This window comes from Periplaneta americana, chromosome 14, assembly GCF_040183065.1.
Source record: "Periplaneta americana isolate PAMFEO1 chromosome 14, P.americana_PAMFEO1_priV1, whole genome shotgun sequence".
Classification (NCBI taxonomy): domain Eukaryota; kingdom Metazoa; phylum Arthropoda; class Insecta; order Blattodea; family Blattidae; genus Periplaneta; species Periplaneta americana.
This window is the reverse complement of record NC_091130.1, coordinates 56,289,493-56,312,934: the sequence shown is the minus strand read 5'-3', so window position 1 is coordinate 56,312,934 and position 23,442 is coordinate 56,289,493. Positions and strand designations below refer to the sequence as shown.

At 38.1% G+C, this 23,442-nt stretch overlaps 1 protein-coding gene across 1 annotated transcript in view; it reads left to right on the top strand.

Annotated features, from left to right (window-relative positions):
• LOC138713311 (uncharacterized) overlaps positions 1 to 23,163 on the top strand; it is a 157,571-nt gene extending 134,408 nt beyond the window's left edge. The window contains exon 5 of the mRNA XM_069845296.1: positions 20,478 to 23,163. Within this exon, the coding sequence (XP_069701397.1) occupies positions 20,478 to 20,603 (126 nt within the window). The 3' untranslated portion in view covers positions 20,604 to 23,163. The remainder of the gene's footprint in view (positions 1 to 20,477) is intronic.
• The last annotated feature ends 279 nt before the right edge of the window (positions 23,164 to 23,442 follow it).

Here is a 23,442-nt window from a genome sequence, read left to right as displayed (position 1 = left end):
TGTATACACAATTGTAGTGTTAATACATACATACATACATACATACATACATACATACATACATACATACATACATACATACATACATACATACATATAGTACGTCCGCTCAAATGAGAGCCACTTGCACCTACCTTGAGCGGGAGGCGTCAGGTGTTTCAGTCTTGAAGCACGCGGCAGGTTGTTGGGTACGCCAGCGCTGTTGACAGATCTAAGTCAGTGCTCCGAGAACAAGTTCATATAACTGAGTATTTGGTATCAGATGAGCCCGGAAGTATAATAAAGTTAGCTCAGAACGAGGCAGAGGACAGTAAATGTATGTTGTGGCTTTTGTGTTCCATATAATATAAATAAAAATAAAATAGCTTCAACGTCAAACTTCTCAATGCAATGCGTAATAAAACACAAGGCACCCAATATGAGTTTCCGTATCAAAGAAATACTTTAATGTAACTATTACATTCAATGGGGTTTAAATATAAAATTCATGGATCTCAACCAGCAGCAATGGAATCATTACGAATACGGATGTGACGTTCCTCGTATTTAGGAATATAGAGTATTATCGACAACTGGGTTATGCAGAAGTATACTTAGACGAAACACGGTATGATACCTATGACGGAGTAAAGTGTCGTTAGTGAGATGGGTCAAGTTATTGTGATGACAATTTTTCTTCAGGTAAAGGACAACGAATAGTAATTTTACATGCGAGGGGAATAAATGGTTCATTCCAGGAGCATTATTCGTTATCCATCAAAGTATGTGTGATGCCCCGGCTGATTACCGTGGCACTATGAATTCTAAAATCTTTGAAGAATGGTTTGAGGAATGTTTGCTAAAACGACTTGAAGAACCGTCTGTCATCATTATGCCCCATACCATTCCCGTATTGTGAATCCTGTACCTACCACTAGATCAACAATAGATGCCATTAAAACGTGAAAATAACATCCCTTTGCCCACGCCAGTCCCAACCACAAAGTTACATCTGCTACAAGAGATAAAATGTAGCCATTACAGAAAAAAGATGTATGTAATTGAACTATCATCAAAATACGGCCATGTTGTATTACGACTGTCCCCATACCATTGCCATAGAATTCGTTTAGTCGGAACTGAAGAGAAATGCCCGGTCAGAAAATGCATTGGGAAATAAAACTATTCAAGAAGTACGCGATTTAATAGTAACTGTGATGGATGACATTAACAATATAAAAGCATTGAGTAAAGTACTAAGGTAGGTGAGCCATTTTCCGACATGGTCTTAATTACGACAGTGGGCTCTGCTGCAAAAACTTGTGATCTAAACCGACAGAGGAGTGCAGTTTCTCGAAGCAGTCTTAGAGCAATATCAGTTCCGTGATAAAAAAAGTTTGCAGAAGCATTTCTCTGCCGGTCAGAGCGTGAGTAGACATTTTGTGTAATAGAAGTATTATCTGAAGGAAGCATATTTTGTTTGAGTATTCTGCTTTTGACAAAGGTATGTAATTCATATTGGACATCATTCACAGTGTAAAGTATTGTAGTTTAATATGACGTTCATTAATTTCAGAAATTATCGGTATGGATTGTGTAATAGCGCGATTAATAACAGCGAACGAGGTGCTCTTAAATCCGACACATGTCGGAATTATGAACCCTGTTGCATTGATTTCAGTTATGCCTACTACAGGATTTATGATAAACCATTCCAATATAAACTTGAGTTATTTAATGCTCTTTAGCATTGGAACGGCATACTTAGCAGTATTAATGCATTTTACCAAAACTACTGCATGTTTAGCTCACAAATTAGGTGCAAAATTCGTTATCTTTAATACCGCTTCTTTATTTTAGATTATGGGTAAGCCATGAGCGAAAATTCCTGAAGATGTAATGGCACGGGCTATTGCAGCTGTGAAGAATGGTATGCCCCTTAACACAGCTGCTACACGCTACGTTATAGCTAGGAACACCCTTAGGTATCAAATCAATGCCAGGGCTGAGAAGAAAAATATTGGTCGTCCTGCACTTTTAAGTTTCGCGCAAGAAAGAGAATTGTGCAACCGACTTTTCCGACTTGCAGATGTAGTAAACTTGTGAAAAGAACTGTTTTCAATTTTGTGAAATAAATGGCATAAAGAATAATTTTAATAAAAACTTAGGGTTAGCTGGTAGGAAGTGGATGAAATTATTTCTAAAGCGGCATCAAGATGTGTCAAAAAGAAAAGCGCAAACTTTGAACCAGGGCAGGGCAATGAAACTAAAACGTGTAATTGTGAAAGACTATTTTGATAAACTGAAAGCCATAATGGTCGAACATGAATTTATGGGAAAACCTGAAAATATTTACAATATCGATGGGAAGAGGTTTCGATTGACTCTTCATCACAACAGGAAGTTTTGTTGCTAAAGGCACTAAACGCTTACATTTGATTGCACCAGAACATGGAGAAAATATAACAATTGTAGCTTGTTGCAACGCAATAGATCAAGGAATTCCTCCTATGATTGTCTTCAAAGGAAAAAGAAGACGACCTGAATGGGGTGATGACATGCCCCCAGGCACAGCTGTTGAAATGACAGAAATGGGCTCAATGACGTGTCAGGTCTTTATTAAATGGCTAGCTCATTTTGCTAAACTTAAAACTGTCGGCAAATCCTTGTTCATTTTCGATGGTGCAAAATCTCACCTTGATGCCAATATCGTTCATGTAGCAGATGAGCATGACATAACATTGTTTTGCTTGCCAAGTAATTGCACACACGAATTGCAGTCTCTAGACAAGACAGTTTTCGGACCCTTCGAACAATACTAGGATCCGGCAGTTTTGCGGTACTGGAGCAATCATGGCGAAAGAACCGTTACGAAAGCAAGGTTTGGGAGAACTTTTCCGACGTTTGGTTGAAGTCCATGACCCCTAACAATATCATGTCTGGGTTTTGGGCCACTGGGATCTGTCCATTTAACCCTGAGGTAACACCACATAATGCATTCGCTCCTTCTGATTTATATTGTAGCGCCATGTTGTAAGACGTGGCGCGCGTCCGGCAGAAGTGAGGGCGCGCGAGAAGCTAGGCGCGCGGAGAGAAGGGGGCGATCTTCAGTGGGCACTGGGGCGCTGCGCGGGGAAAGGAAACGTGGGCTTCGGCAAGTGCTTGGGCGCTGGGCTGTGCGAGGTGAAGGGGGAAAAGAAGCAGCGAGAAACAGAAGTCTCCAGAAGCGCAAGCCTCGCGACATCCGTTGAAACTTCGGGAAGCAGTACGTTCCAGAAGTGAGATTTATCGATAAATAGAAGGCAAGTGAGCTCCACAGTCAGTTTAGTTTGGACAGCGAGTTCAGTTTGTGAATCAGCAGCGCCCAGGCGGAAGCAACGCGTCCAGGAGTCTTGGGTTCGTTGGGCCGAGAGCTGAGTAACTGTGGCAGCGTCCAGGCAGAAGCAACGCGTCCGGGAGTCTTAGGTTCGACATGCGAGTGAGCTGAGTAACTGTGGCAGCGTTCAGGCAAAAGCAACGCGTCCGGGAGTCTTTGGTTCGACACGCAGTGAACTTGAGTAACCGTGGCAGCGTCCAGGCGGAAGCAACACATCCGGAACTTGAGTTCGAAGTTCAGTGGACTGTCCCTGGAAGTCTTGGGTTCGATATACTGTGAAATTGAGTGAATGAGCTAGAAGAACTAGCCAAGGCAAACGAACTGTGAACTGAGAACTGACAGTTTTGTTTTTGTAAATAGTGCTTTGTGAACATTAGTTGAGATTAGGAGTACATTGTTGTCCTCAATAATCCACGTGAATTGTCATTGTCGTCTGTGGAGTGCAATACCCATTGCTGACGGGAGTGTTTAAATTCAGAAATAGAAAGTCATTATTGTTGGAATAAAAGTCACAATATTTTCTGCAACCACCCAAAAAAGATAGAGAGGGGTTAGAATCTGACGAGGAGAGTGACGGTAACAGTGAGCCTTGCAACTCATAAGTCACTGAATGTGCTAATGATAGTGGAGCCCCTGTGAATGCGAAAGGCTGTCAACAAGCTTCACAGAAATTTTGACTTCACCCAAACTTAAGGAGAAGAAAACCAAGCCAAGACGTCCCGCTGTGAACGCAAAAGCTCAACGTATAATGAAATCCTTATTCACCAAGACAGAAACGAAGAATCTTCCAAAGTCTATAGCATCAAAACTTCCAAAGAAAATTTCCGAATGTCCCAGTAAAACTACGTGTGTGGAGGATTATCAAGAAGCAATACCAAGTGGAATGCCTTCAAAGAGAAAAGAAAGCTGGTTTTTCACAATATGTATGGTGGACAGAGTCGCCGATATGCGAATGTGCTGTAAATGTAAGAAGTATGTGCATGAAGAATGTGCTGACATAAGTGCTGATTTTCGAGGATCCTTCATTTGTCCTAATTGTGAAGAAGACTGCTAATGTGTTTCTCCAGTCAAAGGATTTTTCTATCCAGTTTCTATGTACCAAAGTTTCAATCAAGAATATGTGTTAATATTTTCTACCTTGTTTTTTTTTTATCAAATCATCCTACTTGTATTGTGTCACCATATTGAACGTGTTTAGCTTTATTTAACTTGATGATTATAGTAATAAATATAATGAAAATGGTTTAGAAGTAATTAATTTCATTTACGTAAGGCCGCCTTAATGTTTCATAAGGTTATTGTTAAATTTGTTTATGTGTCGGAATTAAGGTACATCATGTGTCAGAATTAGGACCACAGGGTCGCAATTCCGACACTTTGTAAACTTTTCAAATTTGTTCTGCTGTTTGAATTTCACTGTACATACATACCTGAAATATTTTTTTCTAAGTATTTATGTAAATATACTAAATGTATACAAATTATAAAGTTTCCATGTTGAACGAAAAAATAAATATAAATTTTCAAAGCTTAGAGTGTCGGAATATGGCTCATGTCCCTTATATCGAACATGAAAAGACAGAAGAAAGTGATTATCGCTCCTTAGAAGCTAGCTTGGAATCTTGTGTAATTGATTTAAATAGTGACTCAACAGACTTTGAATAGGAGGTATTCGTGTTTTAGTTCTCTATTTACAAGACGCACACGAAGGTTCACTCCAGTCTTCAGAAGGGAGACATGGCAACTCAGCGTTGTTTACATGGAACCTGCTCGGAGTCGCGTGCCTACTTGCTCCCTGCGGTAAGTGTGTCCAATTGCACATTCCAAGTGGCTCTCATTTGAGACGTACTATACATACATACATACATTACCTATACGTTATTTATGTTGGTTTATTTTAACTAACTTATGTCCAGAAGTCTTTTGATCATTGTATTATTATTTATACTAGCATAATAAGTGGTAAAATACGCTCCTCATATTTTAATTTTCGTGTATTCATATTGTTGGTTAACAACTCTATCAGAAGATAGGTTTTATTTACTGTATTTAGCTAGCTAGTAGGCAAAGTGAGTACAAATTAAAATTATAAAACAAAATGTTTCTAGCCACTACAGTAAGAGCCAGGCTCGTGTACGGTGTGGTCTTAGCCAATAATATATCATAAAATGTACAAAGACAGTTTACTAAATACAGTAATTAACTTAATTCAAACCGATAAATAACACACAAGATCAAAGAAACACATTTAATATAAATTGACAATCAGACAGAAGCCAGTAATATTCAATAAAAACATGAATAAAAAGATAAAAAAATACGCATATTTGTTAATATTATATAGCCTATAATGAATAATTTTATAAATTTCTTTTTTAAAAGTTCAATTTTAAAATATTTCAAATTTGGACAATGGTTTGTAAGTTTATTACAAAGTCTTGGGCCGAAACTAGCACCATGTCTAAGTGCTGCACTTGTATGACATTTAAACTTAATTCATGGGAAAGTAGACTTTTGTTTTCGAGTACGATATTCATGTCGATTAGATTTATATTTTATTTGATTTCCGTGGTAGTAAGTTAATAAACTTCTTCAATAGTTAATACTTTAAAATCTATACAAATAAATTTGTTAGGTAATCTATATTTTTGTTCAGACAAATTGTTATTAATCTTCTGTGTTATAAAATTAATAGATTAAGTACAGATGATGCTACTCCACCCCAATTTATTATACCATATTGTATTAATGTTTGTACTGAAGCTAAAAATATTATTCTCAATGCCTCTTTAGTGATAAAATTTCGAAGTATTATGAATTTATAAATTGTCTTTCTTATACTTATAGGTTCATTCATTCATTAATTCATAGTTTTCTGCCCAAGGCCAGGTCTTTCACTGCAAATCCAGCATTCTCCAATTTTTCCTATTTTCCTCTTAGTCTTCGCATACGATCCATATATATTATCTTAATGCTATCATCTGATTTCTTCTGCCCCGAACTTTTCTCTCGTTCATCATTCCTTTTAGTGTATAATTCAGTAGGCTGTTTCTTGTTAGCCAGTGAACCAGCAAATTTCTTTTTCTCTTCCTGATCAGGTTGAGCATTATTCTTTCGTCACCCACTCACATGTCAAGTCTGCAGTTCTTCTTAGGAAAGATAAATGCGGAAGCTTCCCGTTGCTTTCCTCACATCACTCTCTGTTTCGCATCTTACAAGATCCCAGGGGGCTCCAGCGTGGAGGCGAGGAAAGTGGATTTGACTAATTTTATTAGATCCTCCGGACTTCACACCGAAATTCACCACAATGGTTAAATATATCAGTTCTAACACAAAATTGACTTGATCAGAGACCGAGAAATCCCAATTAGCCTTTGCCCCCGATAGGTTACAACAAATTACGCATTTTTGAGACATTAATAACAAATAACACTTTTGTGATACAAAATCAAAGTGTGTGTGTGTGTGTGTGTGTGTGTGTGTGTGTGTGTGTGTGTGTGTGTGTGTGTGTGTGTGTGACTATTGCCTACCCACTTCACTTGCGTGATTCGGGTTCCGCATACTGCGGCTAGAAGGCAGGACTGTGACCCATTTTCAAATTGCACACCACTTCGGCGAGCCACGTTATGCATGATGTGTATCTGTGTGAAGAGTTATGTCATGTATTAGGGTGAGTGTATGTTAAGTGTTCGTGTAAGTGTAATGTAGAGAATGGGTGAAGATGATGAAAGTGAGGAAGGGAGAAGGGGAAACTCGGTGCCGGCACGTAGCCTACTCCTGTCGAATAGCACCAAGGGGGCCGCCACACTTAACGTCCCCATCCGACGGACGAATCACTATCAACAGTGACATATGCCTTCCCTTCATATGCACTGTGGAGAGATTTGGGATTTAACCCAGGCATATTGCTGCACAATTTAGTGATTAGAAGTTGTGCACCACCATCTCTCCTAGTCCTATATGGTTATATAGGCCTAATATTATTATATAATACTTCGTGTAAAAGGCTTTTAAATAAAGTAATGTTTTATTTTCATTTATATGTAATAACAATTAGTGATAACAATGAGTGACATTCAAAGAGATTCTTTTACAACTTTGTAGCGTAGCTGCGGACAATGAAATTGCCACTTAGCGGTAAGAAAATAAATAGCGTTCACTATACCAAAACAAAGAACACAACATACAATATTGTAGGGAAGTATAATACAACACATGTGAGCTTCTTCTGCTATTCTACAAAGGGACACAACATGCTTTATTTGTTTCACATAATACCAGTACATATAGCCTATCCGTCTTTTGTGACCACATGTAGGCTATAATTTTGTGTGGTCCTACGAAAGGAAGTATTTGTGATATGTACTCATAAGACTGTTGAGATGGTCCTTGAGCTTGTGGAGGTTGGCCATTATGTTTTTATATGGAAATAACCACTAACCTTCTAAACCATAGGCTACGTTGTCAAGTTTGCATACAAATTCATGAGAAAGAAATCATGACTTGTTCACGCAAATATCTCTCATCCATAATAAAATTTACATGTTTCACTTTTACCCAGACGAAATGACCCGTTACTTGGTAATAATGCATGTGTCCAATTCGTCAACACCATTTAGAACCCTAGGGACGTTAACAAACCACTAATTTGGACGCAGCAATATCACTTATTTTCTTAAAAAAAAAGTTAGCGCCACCATATGCTCACAAATGAACATCTCATATTCTTCTTGCACATATTACTTGTACACCTGGTAGATCTACTTTATTTCACTGGCCCTGATTTTGTTTGTTAATTTTTAGTGGGATATTTTATGACGCTATATCAACTACAAAGTTATTTAGCGTCGAAATTGTGTTTAGCGTAATGAGGTCGTGGATGCGCTAGGAATTACCTGTCATTCGTCTTATAATTAGGGAAAACCTCGGAAAAAACATATCAAGTAATCAGCCCAAGCGGAGATTGAACCCACGCTAAAGCGCATCCCCAGATCAGCAAGCAAACGCGTTACCGCCTGAGCTATGGCCTTCTATCACTTCGCTGCCATACGAAAGTATTGGTTTTGGTAAAATGTATATATTTTTATTGGGTTATTTTACGACGCTGTATCAACATCTAGGTTATTTAGCGTCTGAATGAAATGGATATGATAATGCCGGTGAAATGAGTCCGGGGTCCAGCACCGAAAGTTACCCAGCATTTGCTCGTATTGGGTTGAGGAAAAACCCCGGAAAGTGTATGTATGTATGTATGTATGTATGTATGTATGTATGTATGTATGTATGTATGTATGTATGTATGTATCCAATGCCTATCCACTTCACTTTACGTGATTCGGATTCCGCATATTGCGGATAGATGGCAGGACTGTAACCCATTTTCTAGTTGCACACTACTTTGGCGGGCCACGCTGTACATTATGTGCATCTGTGGAGTGTTATGTCTTGTTGTAGGGTGAGTGTATGTGTAAGTGTAGTGTATGGAATGAGTAGTGATGATGATGATGAGGAAGGGAGAAGGGGAAACCCGGTGCCGGCACGTAGCCTACTCCTGTCGAATAGCACCAAGGGGGCCGCCAGGCTTAACGTCTCCGTTCGACGGACGAATCACTATCAACAGTGACATATGTCTTCTCTTCATATGCACTGCGGAGAGATTTGGGACTTAACCCAGGCATATTGGTGCACAATCTAGATTTTGGTAAAGTGTTATAGGCCTCGGGTAGATAACATCAACTTGTCACTCAATAGCCTAAATGAACATTTCGTCACTGCTCCACCTGAACCATTACATAAAAAAGAGACTCTTGAATTTCTCAGATCTTGCCCCCAACCTGTATGGGATAAATTCTTCTTTAAATACATTAACCCGACTGACGTAATGAAGACGCTGCGATGTATGAAATCTAAAGCCCAAGGTGTAGACAATATAAATATCACTCTCCTGTATAAAATAATAGATGTGATTCTGCCGACCGTCACCCATATATTCAATGCATCTATTATGACTGGGTCCTACCCCTCACTCTGGAAAATGGCATTAGTGAAACCTTTACCTAAATCTAACACACCTTCTACAGTAAACCAATACAGACCGATATCAATTCTTCCCACTCTTTCAAAAGCATTAGAACATATTGTACACGGACAACTTACGAACTATCTCGACGAACACAAACTCCTCGATGACTATCAATCGGGTTTTAGGCATGGACACAGCACTACTACAGCCCTACTTAAAGTGACCGAGGACATCCGTGAAGCTATGGATAGGGGTGAAGTAACGGCACTAACTCTTCTCGATTTCAGCAATGCCTTTGGTTCTGTTGATATCTACTTGCTTCTTGCAAAGATGAAAACTTTGCACCTATCAGACAATACCTTGAGCTGGATGGACTCCTACCTACGGGACCGCCAACAGTGTGTTTCACTTGATAATCAATTCTCCCAATGGCGATACACAAAGGCGGGAGTGCCGCAGGGCTCCGTATTAGGACCACTACTTTTCTCTATCTACATTAATGACGTATCAAAGAACTTACAGTATTGCCGATATCACCTCTATGCCGACGACCTACAACTTTACATACATTCCAGACCCAATACGATCAATGAATCGATTGACAAGTTAAATTGTGACCTAGCCACTGTCTCCACTTGGGCGGCCAATTTCGGACTCGCACTTAACCCAAGTAAGACTCAAGCCATAATTATTGGACATAAGCGTGTAGTTAACTCCCTTAATAACAGTAATCTTTCAGTTGTTACCCTTAACAACACGCTAATCCCTTATTCATCTGTCGTAAAAAATCTTGGCTTCTTTTTTGATAATAATCTAAGTTGGAATTTTCAAGTTAAAGAAACGATAAAGAAAATCTGTTCCTCCTTTCACTCTTTGAGTCGCTTGAGAAACTTCTTGCCCCAGCAACTAAAACTTACCCTAGTACAAACCCTAGTAATGCCGCACTTCGATTATTGTGACGTTTTGTTAAGTGATCTAAGTTCTGAACTGTCAGTCAAGTTACAGCGAGCTCAGAATATGTGCATCAGATACGTGTGCAACATCCCACGATATGATCACATATCACCGTCCTTCGCAAGTCTCTCGTGGCTCCGACTTAAAGAACGCAGAACTTTACACTCTTTGTCTTTACTCTTTCGAATTCTGCACACCTCAACACCAAATTACCTTTCGTCTCGTTTCTCTTATCTATACTCTAACCACGACGTAAATACCAGATCACTTATCTGTGGCACGCTAAATATACCTCTTCATAGAACATCTTGTTATTCCTCATCTTTTACAATATCCACCTCGCGTCAATGGAATTCCTTGTCACAAAGTATTAGGGGCTGCAAGACAACAAACACCTTTAAGAACAGCTTAAAAGATAACCTTATTAGCATTTCACTCCAATCATACTGATTTAAAATATTACTGACTACACTGTTGCTTTTTTTCTTTAGACATCATCCTGATTGTGCTGCATTTTCAAAATTGTCTCATAATAATCTCTTTCTATTATCTAATATAATTTGAAATATATTAACATTCTATGTATTTTAGTTTAATTCTGCTACCCAGTTTATTTCAGTGTTTAATTAATAGTTCATAGTATTTTGTTGTTTAATTCGTAAATAACTCTTGTATACATGTAACTCTCATCTAAATCAAATTGTTGAATTCTTTGTAAGTTCATGCATATGTATATACACTTTTTGCTGGTTGTGTGGAAGAGAAGGCCTTACGGCCTTAACTCTGCCAGCTAAAATAAATTATTATTATTATTAATATTATTTCTTTTATATTCCTGGAGCGAGCGTAAAGAATTTGAGTAAGCGGTTAATAATTCCCATAGATTTGTTATAATTTACAGTTTTTACCAATATTGTTAAAGTCGTCTCACAGCCAATGTAACAGTCCAGATATTTAAATCTAGATGACAGTTCAATGATTTTATCATTTATAGCCTCGCTACATATTTTATTATAAAGGTATCCTTTCCTGTGTTAATTAACTTAATTAACACAGGAGATTATTGGAAAAGTATTGGAAATTATTGGGAACAGAAATGGATTTTTGACGTCGAGCATTCAGAACGTCAAGAAGAGAAAAAATAAAAAATTAAGTTATTAGGCAAAAAATGGGAGTCAAACACACAATAACTTTGAATGGCATCTCAACAAATCAGTTGAGGAGGTATGGGCACGTGTAAAGGATGAAATGAGACAGACTTCCCAAACGTGTATTCGAGTGGATACCAGAAGGAAGGAAGAAGGAAGCCTAAGAACTGCCTGGCGAGTTGGGATAACAGCAGTGGTGACATCAAAAAATTTGGAAGATGATTTGTGGCGCGATAGAGAAAAAATGGAGAAAGGCAATCAGAAGATATCAAAGACATTGAAACCCCTATATATAAATACAGGAAAGTTTTTATATAACATATTTACCAAATCATTAGTTATACAGGTTTAAAAGTGTGTAATCCGGATGATATATGTATCCTTTCCTGTAAACGCCACAACTTTCAATTTTAGAAGTTGAAAATAATAGTAATAATAATAATAATAATAATAATAATAATAATAATAATCCGTGGCACTACAGCCCACGAAGAGCCAAGACCGACCAGCCGGCTGCTGGCCTCACGGCCACATGCCGAAGCAGAGATGGACGATCAAGAAGTTGAAAAAATTTAGGGTATAAATCACATGGAACATATGAATCTTGAATACAAATAAAATTTAATACATTAGCTTATCACCAACGTCATATTTTATTTCTCGATCAGAAATTAAATCTCGAAAACAGAACATTGTGGAGCATCATTCCAGTCTGCAAGATATGCTGTAAATAACAGTAGGCCTATACCGTGTTTGAAATTTCTATATAAATATTAATATAAACGGTTTCATGTTCCCTTTGTTTCCATTACTTTGCTAAGAAATGTATAGTCTATATGAGCCGTTCAGAGCAGAAGTGGTGTAAGTCGGAATTGGGTAATGAGGTTTAAAGTAAAAATTCTGTAAAATACAGCGCAAAGTAGCAATTAATATGTCCGTCGTGCTATCCACCGACTACTAATAGTTTAAATAAAATTAATATTAATTGCTATTTTGCGCTGTATTTTACAGAATGTTTACTTTAACCCTTATTACACATTTTTTACTTACACCACTTTTGCTCTGAACAGCTCGTATGTTACCATTAGAACCAGCTTCAACTAGTTAAACAAATGTATATGATATAAAGCGAGTTTTCGTTAGATTTAAAATCAGTGACAAGTTAGGTTTGGTTTGTTTAGGCTCTTGAGAGGCCTTGCTTATACGCTTTTTATCCATGCTTTTGTTTATTTAAACTATTGCTCACTAGTACATATACATTATGAATAAACTTTTAAAAGAAATGTATATAAATTACGAATAACAAGGTAGGCAGACATAGAGAGCAGCCCTGTCGCAGTTCCGTAACTCTCATAACGACCGGACTAATGCAATCTGGTTATCTACATGCACCAACAATAAAGAAGTGTGTTTTTATTTGTATTATTTCGGTGATAAAGTACACATTTCTGATATATTGATTTACAATCAGAATTTTATTGCCGTCTTTAATTCTTAATGCAGGCCTAATTTGCATGCAATGTGCTATGTGCTGAATATTTCTGTTATTAGCTGCTGAGCTACAATATCAGTTCATAAAGTGTGCATAAAATTAAAATCCCTGTGGTGACTGGTCTGTAGGCCATCAGCATTCATTGAAAAATCCATACTCGTGGCGGACAAGGTCTCAGAGTTTTCTCGGGGCTCTTACGTATTCCCATGCTAGACATCAACATCTTCCAATCTCCATTCCACTATAGAGTCATTAAAATAGTAGTAGAGTCAGAAAGTACCGGAACTTCGATTGGCAACGCCATGCTTTATAGGCAACTTCTCTGCCTTACTCGTGTGGTATGTGACCTATTCTCCAGGCGTGTAGACTCAGTACGGCTGCGCATGAGAATGGGAAAGACACACAGCCGGAATCCAATCGAAATACAGTGCAGCTCTCAGCTTCGTTTAGTGAAGACGTGTAATACAGTGCAGCTTTCCACTTCGTTTATTGAAGAAGTGTAGGTATATGTGTTAAAATGAGCTTGAAAAGGCAGAGAGGTACATTAAATTTTGTGTTAAACTCGGTAAAACATTTACTGAGACTTTGGCACTCATGCGCCAAGCGTATGGAGAAGAAGCAATGTCTCAGACCCGAGTATATGAGTGGCACAAGCGCTTCACAAGTGGCCGTCTTTCAACGGATGATGATCCACGTTCATGAAGACCCAGATCGGCAAGAATGGAAGAAATGATAGCTTCAGTTGCAAAATAAATCAGACGAAACCGCAGACAGTCAATAGATGATGTGGCTACTTTGTTAGGCATTTCGCATGGTTCTGTGCAGTCTATTCTCCACAATGATTTGAACATGCAACATGTGTGTGTGAGCACGTTGTTCCAAGAGGCCTAACAGATGAGCAGCGGAAAGAGCGGCAATTGGTTAGTGGAGACCTGATTGACAGGGTGGACTAGGATCCAACGCTCTTACACAGAGTGATCACAGACATGGTGTTTCCTTTACGACCCGCAGCCAAAGCGGCAGTCTTCAACGTGGAAATCTCCCGGCTCACCACGGCAAAAGAGATTTCGTGCCGACCGATCAAAGGGGAAAGTAATGCTTGAACTGTTCTTCGATATCCAGGGTCTCGTACATTTCGAGTTTATTCCTGAGGGTCGAACTGTCAGTATGGAGGCGTATGTTGCAATTCTTCGGCGTCTTCGTGACGCAGTTCGACGAAGAAGACCCCCCCCCAACTTGTGGCAAGGACAAAATTGGGTTCTCCATCGTGACAATGCCTCAGCACATCGGTCGCTCTTGATCAGCGAAATCCTCGCACAACACAAAATACCTGCCCCTCCACAGCCACCATATTCCCCAGATCTTGCTCCAGCAGATTTATATTTATTTCCAAAGGTCAAATTCCTACTCAAGGGATGGCAGTTTCCGTCAACCGAAGAGGTGAAAATTCATGCGACAAGCGCTCTGTGGGAAGTGACCATCTGCAACAAAGGTATCTACACGTGTTCGCACTGAGTCTATACGCCTGGAAAGTAGGTCACTTACCATACAGACAAGGCAGAGAAGTTGCCACCCAAAGTTCCGATACTTTCTGACTCTACTAGTATATTAATGACTCTTTAAATGTTCGCACGAGAGTTTGACATGAAGAGAGAGAGAGAGAGAGAGAGATATGGTTAACTGTCAGACAACATAGTGAATAATGATAACTTTGTTTTGTCCATATGAAGGAACGTAACTGGTCCATACTAACCCGAATCTACAAGCGTGCTCTTAGATGTCGCTAATGCCAAAAATCGCAACCCTTTAGTTCGTCAGAGATTATCCAAAGTGCACCACAGGCGGTGGGTTTGAATGGATGATGATGATTATGGAGAATTGTTCGAATGTCATAGGAAAACGGAATATCCGAAGAAAACTTCTGTGCTGCCTGGACCACGGGCTTCCACCATGGTGTTTATAATGGCAACATCGATTCTCCATACACGTGCAATTTGCTGTGTCTTCTTCTGTAAATAGACCTAAAGGTTTAATATCTTCAATAACAAATCAGTTTTAAAACCTTTAATCACTTGACAACAATGGTGCGCATCGTCATAAGTAGTGCCTATTCGTTTTATTTCGTTCCATCCTCGCTCGTCGGTCTATCATCGCGGTTAACGAATTTTTCCATATAGGTAGGCCTAGGAATCCCTGCCTCAAAAATGAGATTTTCTACGCTCTCAGAGTAGCATACTCCGGAAGATAGAGGTACTATAAACCAGCTATCAACTGTATCCCTTCTTACTATTACTTTTCACTACTGTATTGCCCAGACATCGTAGGTAGGAGAAACTGGCAGAAATCAGGGGCACGATATTCAACCTCGAGTATCGAATCCTATCTCTTCAAAGTATGTTGCTGGACCGTTCGTTTGAGTAAATTAGTGTCTTGGCTTTCTGGCTATTTACATAATACTGCTCCAAAACAATGTAAGCGGTTATCAATCTTGGCATCAAAGACGCCGGTTGGCACACTGCTAGAAAGGGGGTGGGGAGAATGGAAGTCGGAGGTTTCACAAAGGAGTTGAATTCGGAATGTAGCGATTCCTTGTTTCTGCTTCAATTTCGCAATGCCTCGACTATTTCAACACTGGAAAATTTATTATTATCTGCTATTAGATAGAACATTGCGGTGACAACTCGCTTATATGGTGCCATACCGGAATGTTCAGAGTTTGGAGACAAATCTAGAGATATCTGTGGTAAGTAGCTCCGTAAAATATTTCCTTTATGAGTGCTACGAAGTTGGTCTCTTGAGCAATATTGTGATACATTCAGTGGCTTCCTGTTTGCACCACATCATTGATGAGGATGACTTTGCAGTAGTTATAGGAGACTACTTTTCCAGGAAATGGAATTGAAGTTAAAAGTCAAATTATTACTATTATTATTACTTACAAATAGCGTTTAAGGAACCCGGAGGTTCATTGCCGCCCTCACATAAGCCCACCATCGGTCTCTTCCTGAAGAAGATTAATCCAGCCCCTAGCATCATATCCCACCTCCCTCAAGTCCATTTTTTATATTATCCTCCCAGCTACGTCTCGACCTCCCCAAAGGTTTTTTTCCCTCCGGACTCGCAAATAACACTCTATATGCATTTCTGGATTCACTCATACGTGCTACATGTCCTGCTCATCTCAAACGTCTGGATTTAATATTCCTAATTATGTCAGGTGAAGAATATAATGCGTGCAGTCCTACGTTGTATATTTTTCTCCATTCCCCTCTAACTTCATCCCGCTTAGCTCCAAATATTTTCCTAAGAACCTTATTCTCAAAACCCTTAATCTCCGTTCCTCTCTCAGAATGAGAGTCCAAGTTTCACAACCATACAGAACAACCGGTAATATAACTATTGTACATGCAAGGGTGATGATTTTATGAAGGTGGTGGTCCCACACGAGACGGCCAGAAAGGGCTAAAAGTTCCAGTTCTTGAAGATATATTTTGATATTATTATTATTATTATTATTATTATTATTATTATTATTATTATTACATTAATCATGCATCATATCATACTTATCTTTAATCTCTATAACGAGTAGGATAGTAGGCCTCTATATATATATATATATATATATATATATATATATATATATATCATTAAATAAACTACTGTTCCTCTTCTATTTCGGATCTGTATCTAGAATGAATGAATGAAGAATGAACGAAGAAAGGAAGAATGAATGAATGAATGAACGAAGAAAGGAAGAATAAATGAATGAATGAATGAATGAGTGAATTAATGAATGAATGAATGAATGAATGAATGAATGAATTTATTAATCAATCAATGTGGGAGAAAGGAGGAAAAATTAGCCAAGAGATACAGTACGATTATTTAGTCCTGACAGTTGCCGGCGATCTGCGCCCGAGTCAAGCGAGTCCATTTAGTTACGCCAAGGGGTGTTTGGGTTATTCACTCGCTTGCCTTCGGAGTGATCAGATGTCATGCGTGCGGTAGAGCGGTATGTTTCCAGTACAATTAAGCTGTACTGCATTCCTTTACCGACCGCTCGCCCTTAATTCTACTCCGGAACTCTCCCCACTCCTCCTATTACTTCCCCTCTTTCGCGTCGCTGAGCTGTCAGGACTAAATAATCGGTCTGTACACGAGTACTCATCCTTGCAAGGGTTCTTGGGACTCATCTTAATATTTATATGAGCTTTTTCTCTAAATATCACTTGTCTCACTTTGCTCACATTTTTCCACTTAAGGTATTTAAATACTTAATAACTCATTATTACATTTCAGTAGTTTTTTTTTTTTTTCAAAACAACAGATAATATTCAAAACATTTACATTTAGCTTTCATTTCATTGTGAAAAGGCACTCTCGTACGTTAAGTCAACATTACATTTTTGTAAGTAGGGCGTAACGCATAACAGAACCATTTCTACCTGTCAAAGAAAGTGATATACAAAAGAATATCCTATTATTCGCTCTGATTTCAAATATTACAAGTTAGTAAGAATTTTATTATACAAAGAAGACGATTATTATTCGTAATTACATAAGTTAGTGGTCTTTAATTCGTTGTGGATATTTCATTAACATGTGTACGAGACCGAGATGCAACACGTGTGTGGAACGACACATTGGGAACGAGTTTTAATGAAGTGTTGCCAACATCAAAGAACACAACAACCATTCAGCTTATTAAACTCGGACCTTTCCACCTACAAAATATATTGCGAGGATTCTAGAACTGAGCATGAGCGATGCGTGCAATAAACACTATAATGAAATGAGCACAACATTCACACATTGCAATAATCCAGTCTGTCATTTCAAATCTAGTCTTCGAGATATTAAATTAATTACCCTTAACCAAACAAACATTAATTTCTCCTAATTACAAAATATTACTGCACATGAATAAATATTATGTATCTTGCAGAACGAATTGAAAATTGGGATAATACAAATTCAACTCTTGTGACATTCTGTACAATACTGACGTGGCTAAAAATTGTTACTGATCGTACAATTCATATTTCTACGTTTATGACTTTTTGTTAATTATTAGGAAGACAAGACATTTTAATTGAAAAATATAATTGAGAACCAAGATTGTCCAACCAATATGGGAATAACGCATGGTTATCATTATCAGTGTCACGATGATCCCCCCCCACCCCCAGCCGCTATTGCTGGCTCGCAAAACCGGATTGTTTAGTCAACCGTCCGAAGACAGGTTTGAACCTCACAAGTGATACCAATAAGACATCACTTGTGAGGCAACTAGGACAGGAGATATTGAGGTAGGATGGCCAGTTCCTTTCCCTCTCCATTGCATACATCGACGATTAGCTGCGTACATGTTACACTAGTCACACTTCAGATGTATACAAACAATTGTTCTTCCTTTGACACATGTCAAATGGAATGTACTGCCTGATAACAGATGTACTTATCAGCCAGAACCAAATTCATCATGATGCCTGGTGGTAATGGTACTATGCATTGGCCGAAATTTCATGAGACAATGTTATTTCTTCTTTCATGAGGACTCAAACCAGCGCTCATTCCATAAAGCGAGACGTAGACATGACGCTACGGCGCTTGACGGTAATAATGAAAATAATAATAATAATAATAATAATAATAATAATAATAATAACAATAATAATAGCTTTACATCATCCCATCATCAATACCGCCACACGGTGGTGGTGGTGGTGGTGGTAGTAGTAGTAGTAGTAGTAGTAGTAGTAGTGGTAGTGATAATGGCGGTGGTAGTGGTAGTAGGAGTAGGAGTAGTAGTAGTAGTAGTAGTACTATATCCGTAGTGGTGCTGGTAGTAGTAGTAGTAATAGTAGTAGTAGCAGTAGTAGTAGTAGCAGTAATAGTAGTGGTAGTAGTAGTAGTGGTAGTAGTAGTGGTAGTAGTAGTAGTAGTAGTGGTAGTGATAATGGCGGTGGTAGTGGTAGTGGTAGTAGGAGTAGTAGTACTATATCCGTAGTGGTGCTGGTAGTAGTAGTAGTAATAGTAGTAGTAGTAGTAGCAGTAATAGTAGTGGTAGTAGTAGTGGTGGTAGTAGTAGTAGTAGTGGTAGTGGTAGTAGGAGTAGTAGTACTATATTGGTAGTGGTGCTGGTAGTAGTAGTAGTAGTAATAGTAGTTGTAGTAGTAGTAGTAGTAGTAATAGTAGTTGTAGTAGTAGTAGTAGTAGCAGTAATAGTAGTGGTAGTAGTAGTGGTAGTAGTAGTAGTGGTAGTAGTAGTAGTAGTAGTAGTACTATATTGGTAGTGGTGCTGGTAGTAGTAGTAGTAATAGTAGTAGTAGTAGTAGTAGCAGTAATAGTAGTGGTAGTAGTAGTGGTGGTAGTAGTAGTGGTAGTAGTAGTAGTAGTAGTGGTAGTGGTAGTAGGAGTAGTAGTAGTACTATATTGGTAGTGGTGCTGGTAGTAGTAGTAGTAGTAATAGTAGTAGTAGTAGCAGTAATGGTGGTGGTAGTAGTAGTAGTAGTGATGGTAGTAGTAGTGGCAGTGATAGTGGTAGTGGTGGTGGTAGTGGTAGTGGTAGTGGTGGTAGTAGTAGTAGTGGTTGTGGTTGTGGTGGTGGTGGTAGTAGTGGTGGTAGCAGTAGTAGTAGTAGTAGTGGTGGTGGTGGTGGTGGTGATAGTGGTAGTAGTAATAGTAGTGGTAGTAGTAGTAGTGGTAGTGGTGGTGTTAGTAGTAGAGGTAGTAATAGTAGTGGTGGTGATAGTGGTAGTAATAATGGTAATGGTGGTAATAGTGCTGGTAGAAGTAGTATTATTATTATTAGTAGTAGTAGTAGTAGTAGTAGTAGTAGTAGTAGTAGTAGTAGTAGTAGTAGTAGTAGTAGTGGTAGTGGTGGTAGTAGTAGTAGTAGTAATAGTAGTAGTACAAATGGCTTTTAAAGAACCCGGAGATTTATTGCCGCCCTCACATAAGCCCGCCATCGGTCCCTATCCTAAGCAAGATTTATCTAGTCCCTAGCATGTTATCCCACCTCCCTCAAATCCATTTTAATATATGTCTCGGCCTCCCCAAAAGTCTTTTTCCCTTAGGTCTTTCAACTAACACTCTATAATACCTATATATAGATGTTAATAGCATTTGACAGAATGTTCTCAATGAGAAATCGTGCTCCAAATGCACGACACATTATACCTTATTCCGGCATATATTTTTTAAGTTTTGAAAAAATACAAATGTTCATCCAAAGGGATTAATGTCTTACCTTTATTATTACAATGCAGGATTGTCATGATATTAATTTCCATGTGTAATTTGTAACTTCAATTTTTATGTTCAATTCCTTCTAGAAATGAAATAACTTCTACTTCAAAACTACTTTTTAAATATCCTTATGATAAATATAATTCCAGCTAAAAAAAAAAAAATCCAATGCTTACATAATAACAGTAAAGAAAAAATGATTTTCTAAGTCATATAATATGTTATCAGGACGAAATTGTGTTAATGTTTCAGATTCCTTGGCTGAAACGCGGGTCCTTGCAAGGACTTGAGCTGCCCAGAGTTGTGTCGGAGAAGTGTTCAAGATTTTTCGATATGTTCTCGGAAGGTAAATACGTTTGTCGCTTCGGATGTGTCTGATACTGGAATCAGAAATTAAGATCACTTGACTGTTTGCACGTATTTTACATTTCTGAGAGCCGGGTGTGGGGCATTAAAGGTCAAAGAAATAGCTTACTGTCCGAAGAGTAAAAGGTTTTCATTCCACAGGAAAAGTTACGATACATCTTAGTTAAAACTATGGTAATAAATCTAGCCAGAATTTAAAAGGAAATCGTTTTACGTTTAGAGATCAAATATATTTATTGACACCACTATGATCTAATTGTTTAAAATTTGTTTTGTTGTCAGAGTTATGTAATAAGTTCCAGTAAATATTAGGCCTATTAGAATATAACGGCCGATATTATTCCACCAATTGATAAAAAAAAAATTAAATTATAATAGTAAGTTTTAGATCATCGAAAATAAGGAAATTATATTTTTCACATTAAAAGAAAAAAATGTTATTTAAAAAAAACCATTACTTTTCAATCTATGTAAAGATTATTATTTTTTGGTCCTACAGAATATATCTGTTATGGTAACAATATTAGAGGAGAAAAAATCGTTCCGGAGCAGGGGATCGAACCCGGGTACTTGGTTCTACGTATCAAGCGCTCTCACCATTGAGCTACGCCCAAGCCCAATCCCCTACTCCAATGTTTTTCCCTTTGTGGGCTGACTCCAATTTGGGCATGTATATTGACATTTTATATTAAGTCAACTGCCATTATACAAGGAGCGAACTCAGTTGAGTGACTTGGTGGCCGGGATTCGATCCGGTGCTGTGGATTGGACTTCGGCGTAGCTCAATGGTGAGAGCGCTTGGTACGAAGAACCAAGGACCCGGATTCGATCTCCGGCGCCGGAGCGAATTTTTCTCCTCTAATATTGTTATCATAACAGATATATTCCGTAGGATCAAAAAATAATAATCTTTACTTAGATCGTTCTAGCAACAGTGCATATTTCTGTACAGATTACTATGCATATTACTGTGAAATCCTGGCCACCAAGTACTAAACTGAGTGCGCTCCTTGTATAATGGCAGTTGACCTAATATAAAATGTCAACATACATGCCCAACTTGGAGTCAGGCCACAAAGGAAAAACACTGGAGGAGAGGAGTTCGATCTGGTGCCGTGGATTGGACTTCGGCGTGGCTCAATGGTGAGAGCGCTTGGTACGTAGAACCAAGGACCCGGGTTCGATCCTCGGCGCCAGAGCGAATTTTTCTCCTCTAATATTAATTATTACTTTTCAAGCTAAAACACTTCACTGAGAAATTTAATGAGCACTTGCCAAGGAATAAATATTATTATGGTATAAATATAGTCATTAAGAGCCTATTCACAAACAATTAACAGTAACATAATGTTAATACAGGAATGTTCATTTTCAAAATAGCCTATAACCGAAGAAAAAAAATACGTTATTCGAAACCATAATCTGTGTTCACTTTTTAAAAGCTCATGTTTGAGCTTTATATCAAAATCCATAAATTATATTTGTTTCGTGAAACACAGAGCCAAATGAACAAGAGAATAATCCGAACAAATCTTAATTTTAATAGAGTTTAGGCTAATAGGCTATACAATTTTGACGTTTTCTTTATTCTCTTTGATGTCTGTTTCCTTCATTGTATAAGACGTAAGGAAAACGTTAAATATGCTCAAGTATACGCCACATTTAATTCAAATTGAATTTATATCTACAATAGAAACGGTCGATTTGACTTGTGACCTCAACTTTTTTCGCATGCAAGCGAATCTGAAGAACAGTCTAGTAAATACAGTCACGAAGCTCAATATGTAGGGAATATGCATCCATAGATAGTTGCTAACCACTAGAATCGCTACTATCGCCTCATTACCGACAATGCGTAATAGTACCGGCACAGTCTATTGTTCCTAGTATTCTCATCACCTCAAGCTTCGTGACTGTATATATTAGACTGTATCCCTACCATAACAAGTATTAACGAATCAATCCTAATGAATGATTCGATTAATCAAAACTATCGCATTGTTAGAGAATTTGAAAAGTTTCTAATAAATTCATTAGGATTGAATGAATCATACGGTAAGTTCCAGTGTCGTATAAATCCAATATAATCGATAGCGTCCACGACTAATCACAGCGCTAAATGGAAACATGAGCAACCGCAACATTTTTATGCTTATCGAGCGTTATTGTACATTTTTTTCATCGGTCTAAAAGACACCCTAGTGTGAAAGACAATAAATTGTTTAGGTTCAGGCAGACACTAAGTTGAATATGTTTTCAAATTGAGTTAATTTGTGTAAATGCACATTAAGCCAGTATGATACAGATAATACTTGATAGAATCCACGTGGCCAGTGACTGTTATGAGGATCCGGCCACCCGCAGCGAAATACCACAACAATGTACACGGAGCAGCGGATGGAAGTGACTTTGACAAATGAACATTGTAAACACAGAATACTAACTGCAGGGATTATTTTTTTCCTTTTTACAAGATTTGTTTACTGGTATGTTTACATGTCAAGTTGTAGAAGTGTAAACTGTAGTGTTAAAATGTAGTTGGCTGAAAAATAAAGAGTTTTTACAATAAAGACCCCCAACAACCTGATCCCAAAAATTAACCTCATCAACATCCACACACTTTCCTGCCGAAATCTATAATTTATACTGAGGAATTTCCGATTCAAAATTCTATCCGATATCCATCTATCCGAACAATTTCTCGTGATGTTTCTCAATTTATATTAACTAATTTCTAATAAATCTAACAGGGCTTAATCAGATTTAATAAATTTGAACATCTTGACTCTTTCTGAATAATTATTGTAAAGCAATGAGATTCTTATTTGTGTTTCAAACTCTCTGCTTTATA